At 38.5% G+C, this 15,262-nt stretch overlaps 1 protein-coding gene across 3 annotated transcripts in view; it reads right to left on the bottom strand.

Moving 5' to 3' along the window:
* Positions 1-4,428, bottom strand: part of ACBD5 (acyl-CoA binding domain containing 5) — a 43,203-nt gene extending 38,775 nt beyond the window's left edge. The window contains exons 1-3 of one of the 3 annotated variants that reach the window (XM_090266637.1): positions 4,272-4,428; positions 3,934-4,099; positions 274-394 (exon numbers count right to left, since the gene is read on the bottom strand). In XM_090266637.1, the coding sequence (XP_090122763.1) occupies positions 274-394; positions 3,934-4,099; positions 4,272-4,286 (302 nt within the window). In that variant the 5' untranslated portion in view covers positions 4,287-4,428. Of the gene's footprint in view, positions 1-273; positions 395-3,933; positions 4,103-4,271 lie in introns of those variants that run through there. The other 2 variants (XM_090266638.1, XM_090266639.1) reach the window with 2 other exon arrangements.
* Positions 4,429-15,262: the final 10,834 nt, after the last annotated feature.

Genomic DNA, 15,262 nt, shown 5'->3' with positions numbered 1-15,262 from the left:
AGTTGCTTTTGGCATTATAAAAAGAAAAAAGCTCCATAAAAGGAAAAACTAAATGAAAATGCTTTATTATCTCTGAAGCACCCACCCCTTTTGGTTTTATTGTTTCCTCTCTTCCCCAAGACTTTCCTATTTGTGTGAAATTGGGTTAAGAGCACATGGAGGATAAAAATTGTATCCTATACCTAGAACACTTTATGTAAAGGATAATATATAAGCACATAAATAACAATCATTATAATAAAATTTCCTTCATAGTTTTCTATATAGAATTACCATTTATATCTTCCAATAGGATCCCAGAATCCAGGTCTTGATAGTTTACAGGGTCCTTCAGTTGCCTGCTTGTAGAAGCTATAGAACTTGAGCATCATTTCATTTGTTGGCTGAAATGAACCTATTAAAAACATACGTTAAATAAAGATGACTTGGAGAATACAACTGATACTCTAAGGCTGCAAAGTTGCTGAGCTATACAAATTGTGATTTTTAATATTTAATTTATAGTTCAGATAATTATTTATTTGTATCATACAGAAACGAAAGTTATGGCTCTGTTAGTTGCTTAATTCTTTCAATTTAAAAAAAAATGAGATTTTATACTTTAATAACAATGCCTAACACAGTTCAATAAATAAAAGAATAAACGAACAAACATGCTATAGGTGTAACCAATATAACTGGCAAATGTCATTTAAAAATACAAATATATTAAAATATAGAATAACTGTATTATACAACTGTAATAAGTAAGGTATTTTTATTCAAAGATTGTAACAAATCAAAAATGACTAGCATAAATGAAAAAGTTAAATGTGTACTCTGCTTAATAAAATTGCAACAGGAAGAAATTCAACTCCTTAAAAAAAAAAAGAAAAGAAAAGAAAGAAAGGGAGAAATTCAACTCCTCTAGGCCAAATTTCAATTTTTTTTCAATGGCTAAGGAACTTTGGCTAAAGCCAACCACATTATACTGTGGTTGAAAAAGAATTAATCCAAGACAAGATAAAATAGATTTCTCACTTCCTACTGCTGTAATTTTGGGCCCATTACTTTCTTTAAAGATCAGTCTTCATATATGTTTGTGCATATCTATAACCTCTTTATGTTTAAAATTTTTAAATTGTATAAAAAAAGCTCAATACTCAATAACAGAGAAAAAGCAAATATGGGACCCTTGTGGCATATGATAATTTATAACTACAGCCCTTAAAAAATACATTATAGAAAAATATATAAATAATAGCATGAGAAAAGTTTCATGTCTACTATAAAATAAGAAAGGAACAGCAGTTTAAAAATAGCCTATCCAGTACATCCATTTTTGCAAAGTAAGTATTTATACACATAAAAAGTATAGTAGAAGAAACACATCAAATAGTTAAAAGACGATCTCTCTGTATAGTAGGCATACAGATTTTTTTTTAATTTTCCTTTCCTTTGTTTTAAAAATATTTAGTTTCAACTGGCCAGGTGGATCAATTGGTTGGAGCATCATTCTGTGCACCAAAAGGTTGTGGGTTCAGATCTGGTCAGTGCACATGCATAGGTTGTAGGTTTGAACCCTGGTTAGGGTGCCTCCAGGAGGCAACTAATTGATATTTCTCTCTCCCTTCCCTCTCTAAAACCAAAAAACATATCCTCAGGTGAGAATTCTTTTTTAAATTTTACTTTAAATGTGTATTAGTTTTATACCAATAATTATAAAAATAAAAATTACAACCATAAAAATTATTTTTAAAACTTTATACATTATATAATAAACAGATAACATGTAGTTATCAAAAGGTAGTAGTATATAAACATGAAAATTATAACACAGACAAGATGAGAGCAGGTGTTTCAGGTTTGGCCAAGAGAAAATAATTCCAAAACCACAATAATAATTATCTACATAAATATGCTCATTTAAGTGTCTATTAGATATACTATTTCAATGATATAGTGCTTCTTTATAACGGAAAGGGGGAAAATGAAAATACTACAGTTAAAAATGGTTATCTATTTAAGTAACAAATCTAAACTTAAAACATAAAAAGCCTCATTTAATAATATCTTCACAAAGTTATATAAAATTTAAAAATTTATTGGTTAAGGTGGATGATATATACTTTAGCATAGATGACAGGAAAAAGTGATACCATATTGAATGTATTCTATAAGACATTGGATTAAATTATAATCTTTGTCCTCAAGGTAATCATACATAATAAATTTGATATATGTGTTTAAACTATTATCTAAGAATTTAAATTTCTAAAGGCCAAGAGAATACCAAACATAGATGCTACAGGATTCACTATAACCTTAGGCCTTAAATATAGATTAAGCAAAAAGGCAAAACAAAAAACAAAAAACAAAAACCTATAAGATCTTATTCTTTGCAAAACAGTTCAGGGCAGACCAAACAATTTAAAAGTAACATAAAAAAATTTAATAATTCATTATAACAATACTTCTGCCTCACTCAATATCAATCTAGTTTCAAGGAATAACACTATTCTGAACATTGTCCAACACATGTGCCATTTGGCAGGGCATCTGAACTTTGCAATACATTCCTAAATGTTATGTAACAGAAACTTTATTTACATTTACATGAGTTTCTTAATAAGTGATATGTAAATTTAAAAACAAAACAAAAAAAACAAATATAAAGAAAAGAGAATAAAAAACAAAAATAATAAATGTATGTAATGTCAACAAAGGTAGTAAGTAGACTAGAGACATCAAGTCTAGCTTTATTAATTTTCAAAAATATATAAAAACGTGTAGTTTAGGAGAAAGGATAAAAGTATATCTTACACAAAACTCTGAGAATCATGACTTTCTATAAACTCTCTTTACTGGGCATTTTAAAAAATCAACACCAAAATAAGTTCCTGTAATATTTCTTTACATTTTATTTACTCTTTCAATCCCCCATGTCCTCCTCCAGTTCGATGTTTGAAGATTACCAAAAGAATACTACTTTGTGTATGTTTCCAAACTTTTGAATCTGCACTTAATTTTTATTGAATGGTGTTGAATATTCAGTATGCAGCCAAATGACGATTAATAAAAAGAGAACATGATATTAAATATTAGTCATACATTAATGCTGTATTCACTCTGGCACAATAATAGTACTTAAAAGCATTATTTAAAATACAGGTTTAGTTTTTCATAAATAGCAGGAGGATAGGAAGTGAAAAATAAAAGTTCCCCTCTACAAGCTTCTCCACAGAAAAATAAATTTGAATAATGGCTTTAAACTTCCCAAAGTTTTTGGTCAAAGACATAAAATTATAAATTCAAAAAGTACTGCAAACCCCAAAGAGAATACATATGAAGAAAATCATATTTAAGACACATCCTAGTCAAACTGCAGAAAATCAAAGGTAAAGAGAAAAATCTAAGTAGCTAGAGAAATGACATATTAAATACAAAAGAATAACTTGAATGACCTTCCTGCTAGGTCCAATATTAGTATAAAAAAAGAGGAACTAGTACAATAGCAAAAACAGTGGTAAATATATATATTTATCAAAATAAATCATTTTACAAATGAATGCGGTTGTTCTTTCATTTCTCTCCCTTTATGTCAAAAGTTTTCAAAAGGCTTAAATAATAGACTATGACTATGCAGCACCAGGCATCCCTATGCCAGTTGTTTTTTAACGTACCCAAAACCGCAGTCGTTAAGAAACAAGGCTTTTGTTTTCAACAATATAAAGTACTTAAAATCTGGATAACATATTTGTCTCAGGCTTGAAAGAGCAGCAGGGAATTAAATCACGCTCCATGCCTCCCTTTAGTTACATTCCTTTTAAATGCAGAAAAGAAGTAGGTTGAATAAGCAAGAGTAGAAGAAGAAAGGTTAAAGGAGGTGAAATTCATAAACTGGGGCCTCAGGCCTCTGCAGGTTTCTTCAGCAGGGGCCCCAAGTGTACGTACCATTTTTCGGCAAACTCTGGATCACCTTCACCGCCGCCTCGAACCTGGTTTCATGCAAGGATCTCGTGTCCGCCATCTCCAGCCGCCAGTGCCAGTCCGGGTCCCAAGGTCTGTTGGCTGGAATCAGGAAGCAGCAGCACCAGCTTTCCCAGGAGCCTGCATGAAACTAGAACAAGGGGCGCAGCCGCGGATCAACATGCCCAAGGGAGGAGGCCTAGGAGCGCAGCTGGTCAGTTCCCCTGCCCTATCCAGGCCACAGAGATCTAGGTGGCCCGGCTCCTTCCTCCTCCTGGGGGCGTGACCAAGCCCAGAAGCGGGCCAGCGAAGACAGAACTCACCGAGAGGAAGACCATCTCTAGCAGAAGGCAGAGGGGTTCCGGCTAAGGGTGGTCGTGGAGCTATTCTCCCACCCACAGGATCCTCGCGGAGCAACCACACCCCCCATTGCAGCCGGGTCTCCCAGTCCCTCCGCGAACTCCCCACAGCCCCGCCCCAGAGCCACCCGAGGACCCACTTGCTGCGGTGGCTGCTGCTGCTGCCGCCGCTGCCGCCCCGCAGCAAACTCCACCCACCCGCCCGGCGTCCGCAGGGTTGACAGGTCTGCGGGTCTCCTGAGAAGGGCCGGAATAGGGGGGAGAGTAGAGAAGTGAAGTGGGTCACCAGAGGACCCAGTGCTCAAGACTGTACAGACGTGTCCGCACCAGTGCAGCGCACCTGGGTCACGGGTTGATTCCCCTGGGCCCAAAGTCGCGAGGGTCGATATCGCTAGCAAAAAAAGGCAAGGGGGGGGGGGGGCGGCGCGGAAAAAAGAAAAAAAGACTAGTCACCAGAGCCTGACCTTTGTTAGGTTAAGGTCAGAGGAAGGTGATGGAACATAAGCAAAGGCTTTAAATCCGGAGAGGCTTGGTGCGAACCTTAAATTCTGCCATTTAAGTTCTGTCTGCTGGTTAAGTTAATTTAGCCTCTCCGGTGGCAATCTTTATATCACCCCAAAGGGTAGATGAAAAGGACTTCGGGATGCTGGATGGTGTTTCGCAGTGGTTGGCTCGCAAGTCTTCGATAGCTTTAGCCGCTCGAGACAGCGATGTCCAAGCAACAACCAAAGGGTTAAGGGGAGAGGTCGCCCGCTGCTAGTTTGGCCGTGGGAGGGAAAGCATCTTCCCCTGCACCACCTCTAACACCGAGTCGCAAGAAACCGAGCACATCCCAGCTCCATCCCCATTTAGTAGGCAACAGGGCGTGGGGGAGGGGCGAACGAGGAACTTGTACCGATAGCCAACTCTAGAAAGTGGTATCCTGGACCTTCACCTTTTTAGCACACCGTCCGGCGTCCTAAGATCTCTACGAAGCGCCCCCAAGCCCAACATAGGGTAACTGATATGGATCGTGGGGGTGGAGTCCTGGACCCTGAAACCCCAAAGTCTCTAGGTCGTTTTTGTCATTTTTGCATGGGTTAGGAGGGTTACTAGTACAAATCTAGGGACAGACTATAAGTTACTCTTCCCTCGGAACCGCAGTGCGGGCATTTACCTTGCTATTGCCCTGCAAGGCCTGTTCAGTAATGGCCGTGACTCCCGCCCCTTGCCCTGCCCCGAGGACTGGTGGGAAATGTAGTCTCTCCGACTTGGCGCTTCCGGACACCTCCTCGCGGCGGGCGTTCCCCCCACCTGTTCCGGTTTGGTTTCTTGGTCTCGCAGGCTGTAGAACCGCTGTGGCGGAAATCCTTCCTACCTACTTCGCCGCACTCAGTGCAAATTCAGATACCACATTAGCTTCAGCCAGGTGGACATGCTGTGTTGTCTGTTAGAGGTGTCTTGGTGTGGCGGGGCTTCAGTCAGAAAATTGGACTGTAACTTCTTGCCTACTAACTTTGAAGTTAGTATGAGAAAGCAAAGCGATGCCGTCAGGTACTAAAGACTAGGGCTTACTTAGTGCCGGGTATTTGCCAGGCGTGTGAGACATGTTTACAGATGAGGAAACTGAGACTCATATTACCGATTTGCTGAAGACCCCACAACTTAGTAGCAGAACTAGGAGCGAATGAATCCTCCCACCACCAAAAATCATCATCTTGCTTTAAATCTTGGACTTTAAAAATAACACCAAAGTGTGACTAATAATTTTTCAAATTGCTCCAACTTGGAAGACTATGTGTTTAATACCTACTGCTTCCTCTACTCTTTTCTTGTTCTTATACATTCTTTTCATTTCTAATCTACTCGATCATGCATACTTTTTAAAGGGTTTGGGTGTTTATTTCTAATCTAGATTTTAATTTTGACAACTTTGTTAAGCTTCTGTTATAAGCTGATTTACAGTATGTTGGTCTTCAGGTAATAATAAGAATTTCCAGCCAATGATTTCTGTTGAGTTTTTACTTGCTGGTAGTATGAATTTCCAATCAAGGAGATTAGCATAAGAAGAAAGAACACTGAGATTATTCATGTTTACCTTTAGGTATGTAAAAAGTAGCTCTTTCATATAACTGTGCTGTTTTAGATGTAAGTTCTGCTAAAATACAATGACGAATATGATTTGAATAAGATTCCAAAGTGCCTTTCACTTATATGAACTATAATATATGGAGCCCTACCTGGTGGGGCTCAGTTTGTTGTTCAGTTGTTTGGTCTGTGTCCCTCCTGCACACCAAAAGGTGGCTGATTGTATTCCCGGTTAGGGCACAGGCCTGGATTGCAGGTTTGTTCCCGCGTTGGGGCACCACTTATGCAACCAATATGTTTCTCGCCCTTTCTATTTCCCTCCCCTACCCTCACTCTTAAAAAAAAATATAAAGCTGTATGGAACACCCAAAAAGTAAAATAAAGAGGCATCTAATAAACTAAAGTATATAGAATACTAATGTCTTTCAGTACTTTCAGTACAGCCTAATATGAAGCATTTTTATTGAGATATAATTGACATACACCATTATATTAATTTCAGGAGTACAACATAACGATTCAATATTTGTACATATTACAAAATGATCACCACAATAAGTAAACCATTATTGCTAAGAATAGGCCCATTTCTTACACATGACCTTAGGAAAGCTAAAATAATATATTTATGAGTTTTAAGAAATACAAAGGAATAAATATTAAATAAAAATTATTCTTTTAGATGCTCTTTACAAACATTTTAAAAATCCTGCTATGTCCTGGATGATGTAATTGACAAGGTACAAAACCCGTCTGGGAACTCACACTAGTGTGGTAAACAGGTATGTAATATAATAATTACAATATAATGCAAAATGTTAAAATTGAAGGTATAAGAAGTGCTATATTATGTGTACAAAAAGACAACTGTAAAAATGTTCCTAACAGCCCTGACCAGCGTGGCTCAGTTGGTTGGGCAATGTCCTGCAAAGCAAATGGTCACCATTTCAATACCCAGTCAGGGTACATGCCTGGGTTTTGGATTCATTCCCAGGTCCAGGCAGATAGCAGAGGCATCCAATTGATGTTTCTCTCCCTCTCTTTCTTGTTCCCTTCCCCCCTCTCTAAAAATAAATAAAATCTTTTTTCTTTTTTAAAAAAGAACAATGGCATTTTTTTAAAAGTTCATAACAATGCTATTTGGTAAACAGACCAACATGGAAACAACTTAGTGACAAGCAGCAGTAGAATAGATAAATATAAACAGAAGAGCAATGAGAATAAATGAACTACACCTTTTCAACATCTTCTCTAAATCCCATAAACCATAATGCCTTTATTGATTGATTGATTTTAGAGAGAAGGAGAGCAAGAGAGAGAGGTATCTATTTGCTGTTTCAATTGTTTATGCATTCATTGGTTGATTCTTGTATGTGTCCTGATTGAGATCAAACCTGCTACCTTAGCATATGGTAATGCTGCTCTAACCAACAGAGTAACCCTGCCAGGGCACATAAACAATGTCAAGGAAAAAAATCTATATTCAAAAGAGAACATACTGTATGATTCCTTAATATAAAGTTTAAAAAGCAGGCAAAAACAAACATATGTTCAAATTCAGAGTGGAGGTTTTGTGTCTGAAAATGGGATGAGGAAATGTTAGAGTTCTAGTAATGTCCTATTTCTTTAATTAGGTGCTTGTTACCGTGAGTATGTTCATTTTGTTAAACTCTACCGAAATGTGTAGCTAAGATTTATTTTCTTGCTCTGACCGGTGTGGCTCAGTGGGTTGGGCATCATCCTGCAAAGCTAGAGATTGCCAGTTCATGGGTTGCAGGCCAGGTCCCCAGTTGCGGATGTGTGAGAGGCAAGCGATCCATGTTTCTATCTCACATCAATGTTTCTCTCCCTCTCTTTGTCCCTCCCTCCCCTTCTCACTAAAAATAAATCAATAAAATATTTTTTTTAATGGCCTTCCTTTACTACACCCTCCACTACAGTTCACATATAGGTTTCCCATTAAAAAATAAAATAGCACACGTATGTAATAAGCAGCAAGTTTGTTCAGGTGATGGGACAATAGATATGAAGGAAGGAGGGACAAGGCATTGGATAAGAAGCTGGCAAAGGAGTTAGTACTTTGTTCATGAACCTATATTTTTACATTAGCTACAATGTGACCTGGAAAGCAGAACCACTATCATTGATATGGTATAAGAGAAAATTAGCCCTGGCTAGTTTGGCTCGTGGATTGAGCACCAGACTGTGAACCAAAAGGTTACCGGTTTGATTCCCCATTAGAGCACATGCCTGGATTGTGGGCCAGGCCCCTCAGAGAAGCTGTGGGTCAAGTTGATACTCTCTGCCTGGTACCTCTCAGAGCTGCTTCACTTTTCCTGCCAAATCTCACATTAATTCTTATGGCCTACCCTAAGGTAGAACAATACAGGGAAGGTAATTCTGGTTGATACAGTTCCAGCTTCTTCAAGAATGATGACTCAGACTCAATACAAATTCACCACAATTATTCTAATTGTTGCTTTCAGAGTGGCCATACAAAGTTCATTCCAGGAATATATGCCCAAGGAAACATTTAAAAATCTGCTAACATAGTTAAAAAACAGAAAATGAAAAAAAATAAAAATAAAAAGACCTTGGCAGTTATTTGGAAATACCACCTGTTATGGACTGAATGTTAGGTGTTCTCAAAATTCTTATGTTGAAGCCCTAACTCCCAACATGACTGCACTTGGAAACCTAGCCTATGGTAAAGTTAAAATGAGGCTGTAGGGTTGGACCCTAATTTAATAAGGCTGACACCCTTGAAAAAAGAGGAAGGAACACCAGAGCTCTTTCTCTTGACTGAGAGGACACAGCAAGAAGGCAATCATCTACACGCCAGGTAGAGAGCTCTCACCAGAATTGTCTATCTAGAAAAATAACATTGAACAGACTAAGACTCTATTGAAATTAATATGAGTTCAAGAAGGTGAATAAGATAAACATACAAAATTTGTAGTTTCCTGTTAGAATATAGGAATAAAAATGTCAAGCCTAGGCAGATTAAAGACTTAAACATAAAATGTGAAACTACAATCTTTTATCTTTTTGGTTTTATTTTAAAAACTTAGTTTACTGTTATTTCTAATCCTCACCTGAGCAACTTTTAGAGAAAGAGGAAGGAAAAGAGAGACAGGAACAGCAATGTGAGAGAGAAACATAAATCGATGTTTCTTTGTATGTACCCTGACTGGGGACTGAATCTGCAACCTACGTATGTGCCCTGTCCTGGCCTCAAATCCGCCATGTTTTAGTGTATGAGATGATCTCCAACCAACTGATCCACTTGGCCAGGGCTCTTTGCTTTCTTTTGAAACTTCAAACTTTTGGAAAAAAAGAAAATCTTAACTAATACAGGACAAAAAATATGAATAAGATATTAGCATCAGGAAATGAAAAGTATTTCATTATTTGCAGATGATGTTATCCATATAGAAAATTTAAGGAGGCTACAATTATTACAACGAAGAAAGGGTTAAGTGGGTTGTTGAACATAAGACCAGCCGATAATGATCCTTTAAAGTTAAAAATAAGATAATGTAATCAGAAAAGTCATATTTACAGTAGAAATAAATTTCAACGTATGAGCAGTAAATTCCACTAGAAACAAATAAAAGATGTTTAATGCCTTAAAGGACAAAAATCATAAAATTTATCAATGGGCATAAAGAACCTGAATAAATGGACACGTGATAATTATATCCACAATATAAAGACAAAAATTCTTTCCAAATTAATCCATAAATACAATATAAGTCCAATTATAATTCTCACAGGACTCTGAAGAACTTTATTAACTGACTCTGAAAGCCATACAGAAAGGCCCAAAACAGGCAAGATGAATCCAAAAAGAACATGAAGGAAAGGTATAATTAGGGCAGTTTAACTGCTACAGTGAACACCGGCAGTAACTCAGAGGTTTAACACAATAAAGTTTATTTTTAACTCATATCACAGTGAGTACTAGTCAGTGGAAGAAGAGCAAGGGAGAGAGGGTAGGTTTCCATTTAGTTATCCAGGAACACAGGTTCCTCTGTCTAGTGGATCCATCATCCCACAGGACCTCAGAGTCTTCCATTGGATCCACTGCATCCAGCCAGAAGAAGGGATTAGAGAGAAGGCATAGAGAATCTCAAGGGATACTTTTAGGAGCTAGGTCTGGAAGTGGCAAATACCACTTTCCACCAACATTTCATTGGTCTCACTTAACTTCGAGCAATACTGCAAAATTTTAGTCTATCTAAATGTGTAGAGGAAAAGAACAACTGGACTTGGTGAGTAAATAGCAATCATTAGCACAAAAGAATTGGCCCTGACTGTTTCGATTCCCAGTCAGGGCACATTACTAGGTTGCACGTCAGGTCCCCAACTGGGGGCGCGAGTGAGAGGCAACCACACAGTGATGTTTCTCTCCCTCTCCTTCTCCTTTCCTCTCTCTGTAAAAATAAAATAAACAAACAAACAACAAATAAATGAATTATTAAAAAAAAGAATTGGCCCTGAAAAATAGCACATTTGACAATAAATAGTAATTAATAGTAGTGTGACATTGACTGAAGAAAAACTACTTCGTGGGACAGACTAGGGAACCCAGAGATGAGCAGGCATTAAAAATTAGTGGAGAATATGTGGGAGAAGGGGTGTGCAGGGTAGAGGGCAGCATTGGGGGAAAAAGGAGGACAACTATAATAGAAAAAAAAACAATAAAGAAAATTTAAAAAATTAGTGAAGAATAAATGCCTAATCACTACATTGTACACCTGAAAGTACTACAATACTGTATGTCGACTATAATTTTAAAATAAATTTAAAAATTAGTGTAGAAAGGATGAAACATAATAAATAGCAATGGGGCAGTTACATATAGAAAGCAAAGATAAGGTCCTTACTTCAGATGTACACATAGTAAATTCCACACAGATTAATAATATAAGAATCTAATGTAATGATCTAATGTAATCATCTTTAAAATCAGAAAAAAAATAAAGCTACTGGGGACTTCTGGCTAAGATGGAGACCTAGATAGACATGCTGCATCTCCCTCCACAACTAAGAAAGAGCACAGCTACCTCAAAACTAGAGACAACCAGAAGTTCCAGAAAATCAAGCTGCATGGAAGTCCAACAAAGATATAAAGAAGAAATACTCATCCAGATAGGTAGGAGGGGTGGAGCTGGGGCCGAGAGGAAACATTATGGTGGCAGCGGCAGTGGCAGCAGCGGCAAGCCAGCAGAAAGTGCAGTCACACATTTTAAAAAGTAGGGGGTCACCTGGGGAGCACTCCCAGCACCAGACCAGACCAAGCAGCTCACGGTCGCAACACTGGGTAAAATAAACCTCATTGCTTCTGACTGTGAAAACCAGTGGGGGCTGGGTTGGCAGAAGAAACTGATGGTCTCTCAGCAGAGTCCACTTGTTTAAAGGGCCCGCATGGTCCTAGAACATCTGCAGACCTACCCACTCTGGGAAGGACAACCAGGCCAACAGCTAGAGGGGCGCCAGTGCCATACAGAAGTGATAGAAGTGCCTGGAAAAGGGGCGAGTGTTAAGCAAGTGGCATTGTTCCCTCTCAGACCCCTCCCCTACACATAGCACCACAACATACTGACAAATACGTAAGTCTTTGTCCCTTACAACATAACAGGTTCAACAGCTCTACCTAAGACACAGAGGCAAACAAACACAGGAGCCTGTCAAGGTGAGGAGACAGAGAAGTATGGCCCAAAAGAGGGAATGGAAGAAGGTTTCAGTGATAGAACTAAGTGACGAGGAAATAGCCTACCTAACAGACATAGAGTTCAAAACACTGGTGTTAAATATGCTCACAGAGTTGACAGATATGCTTAAGTATGGCAAATGCAGAAGGGAAGAAGTAAAGTCTATGCTAAATGAAACGAAGGAAAATCGACACAAAACCAAAGGTGAAGGGAAAGAAACCGGGGTTGAAATCAATGATTTGGAACATAAGGAAGAAAAAAATAGTCAACTAGTACAGAATGAGGAAAGAAGAATAGAATAAAATAAGGAGAGGCTTAGGCATCTCTAGGACAACTTAAAACATGCCAACACTGAATCATAGGGGTGCCAGAGGAGAAGAGGAAGAGCAAGAAATAGAAAGCTTATGTGAAAAAATAATGAAGGGAAACTTCCCAAATTTCACAAAGGAAACAGACATACAAGTCTAGGAAGCTCAGAGAGTCCCAAACAAGCTAGATCCAAAGCGGACCACACCAAGACACATCATAATTAAAATGCCTTAAAAGCAGTAAGAGGGGGAGATCCAAGGTGGCGGAGGAGTAAGTGGATGCTACACTAACCTCCTCCCAGGACCGTCTAGATTTACAACTTAATTTTGGAGAAATCATCTGGAATTACCAATCGAACACTAGCTGGAGAGAAGTCTTATAACTACAGAGAGACAGAAAAGGCTGCTACATCACAACATAACCGGCTTGGACAGAAAGAGCCCAGAGGTCTGAGAGGGGGGGAACCTAAAATATTTCCCTCAGCCCAAACTAAGTATAATGGGCAAAAGGGTTTTGGACAGGTGAGATGTGCCTGGCACACCTTCCTCCAAAGAAGCCCTTTTCTTCCCTAATGTGGAACATTGAAAAATTAATACCTGTCTTTTGTCATCTAGTGGTTATGGATTGAATGATGTCTTTAACCCTGTTGCCAAATCTGTTGCCCCTAGAATACAACAAGGATGCCAGCCTGTTAAGCCAAGCACGCCATTGTCTGGGGACAGCCAACTGACTTGGATTCTGAATGATCCTTCCCAATGTGGGAAGGCCACAATCCCCTCCATACCCCCACTCTTATTAGGGATTTCTGGACCCAGCGGTAGGTAAGACGACGACCATGTCCAGCTTGAAGCAGCTAGAGGAGCTCGAGACCTTCGCCCACTGTCCTTTATAAGCTTATAAAGGGTCTTAAGTCTGAGAGGGAAGGATTGTTATTTTTTATTGTTAAAATAAATAATTATTTATTTATTAAAAAAAAGAAGAAGAATATATGAAAGGGTGAAGCAGGAGAGCTTGTATGTACGACCCACGGGCATGGACTTGAGGGGGAGGATTGCTGGGGGAGGGGAGTGCTGGGTGGAGGGGAGCAAAGGGGGAAAAAATTGGAACTATTGTAACAATATAATCAATAAAATATACTTTAAAAAAAGCAGCAAGAGGAAAACAGAGAGTTACCTACAAAGGGGTGCCTATAAGACTATCATCTGATTTCTTAAAAGAAACTTTCCAGGCAAGAAGGGACTGGCAAGAAGTATTCAAAATGATGAAAAGCAAGGACTAACAACCAGAATTACTCTACCCAGCAAAGCTATCATTTAGAATGGAAGGGCAGATACAGTGCTTCCCAGACAAAGTAAAGCTAAAGGAGTCCATCATCACCAAGCCATTATTGTATGAAATTTTAAAGGGACTTATTTAAGAAAAAGAAGATCAAAACTATGAACATTAAAATGACAGCAAACTCATAACTATCAACAACTGAATCTAAAAAATAAAAATAAAATCCAACTGAATAAATCAGAATAGGAACAGAATCATAGGTATGGGGATGATTTGGAGGGTTATTAGCTGGGAGGAGAAAGGAGGAGAAATGGGAAAATGGTGCAGGGACTAAGAAGCATAATTGGTTGGTACAAAATAGACAGGGGGAAGTTAAGAATAATATAGGAAAGGGTGAAGCCAAAGAACTTATATGCATGACCCATGGACATGAACTAAGGAGGGAGGGATTGCTGGAGGGAAAGGAGGTACTGGGCAGAGGGGATCAAAGGGAAAAGAAATTGGGACTATTGTAACAACATAATAAAATACACTTTAAAAAAGGGGGAAAAAAAAGAAAAAAGCTACTGTATTGTACAACTCCTGGGGGTATCATTTATGTTGTAATCCATATTAATTAGGGCCCCTTAAGCTGTGCAGCACAGGGATCTTGTTTTATGATTAACTGTTAAGAGAGATTTACTTTAACAACCCCCCTAAATTGAATTGCAAAAAGAAAATATGGGTACATATCTTAGTCAGCTTAGGCTGGAGTAACTAAATGCCATAGATTGGGTGGCTTAAACAACAGACATTTATTTCTCACAATTCTAGAGTCTAGGTGCCAGCATGGTGGGATTCTTGGTGAAGGCACTGTGCATGGCTTGTTGGTGGTTGCCTTTTTGCTGTATCCTCACATGTCCTTTTCCTCTGTGTGATGGATGCTCATTATCTTCCTCTTCATCTTCTTATGAAGGCACACTAATTCCATCGTGACCTAATCTATTTTCTTCATTTTTTATCCTTACCTGAGGATATTGAATTTAGAAATTGGAGGTGGGGGAGTGGGTCGGGAGAGAGAGAAACATAGATGTGAGAGATAAACATTGATGTGGAAGAGAAACATCAATCAGTTGCCCATACGCTCCAAGACCTGGGATTGAACCAACAATCTAGGTGTATGCTCTCACCAGTAATTGAACCCACAACATTCTGAGGCATAAGACAATGCTCCAACCAACTAAACCAGGTCAACTAAGTCACCTGGCCAGGATCCTCTTGTCCTAATCTAAACCTAATTACCTCCCAAAGAGGGTAGGCAGCTGCTAATGTGCTAAGAGATGAAATTGACCAATATTAGCTGCAACTTTCCATTACATCTTTTCTAGGAAGTTGCTAGTAGACTGGAGTTCCAAGATAATTATATCAGGCAGATTCTGCCAGTGCAATTGTTGTCTAGGTGGGAAGACATACTTCTTCTCTGCCATTTTTCCAGGATCCTCTCCTGAACACTCACTTTTAAACACTCACTATTGTGCTAAGTAGTTTATGATTAATCTCATTTATTATTCTCAAGACAAGAATTTCTATTATTTGCTCAGGGTC

Source organism: Furipterus horrens, unplaced genomic scaffold (genome assembly GCF_987537825.1).
Source record: "Furipterus horrens unplaced genomic scaffold, mFurHor1.1.pri manual_scaffold_2, whole genome shotgun sequence".
In the NCBI taxonomy this organism is placed as follows: domain Eukaryota; kingdom Metazoa; phylum Chordata; class Mammalia; order Chiroptera; family Furipteridae; genus Furipterus; species Furipterus horrens.
Note: the sequence above shows the minus strand (reverse complement) of the source record. Positions and strands in the feature narration are given on the sequence as shown.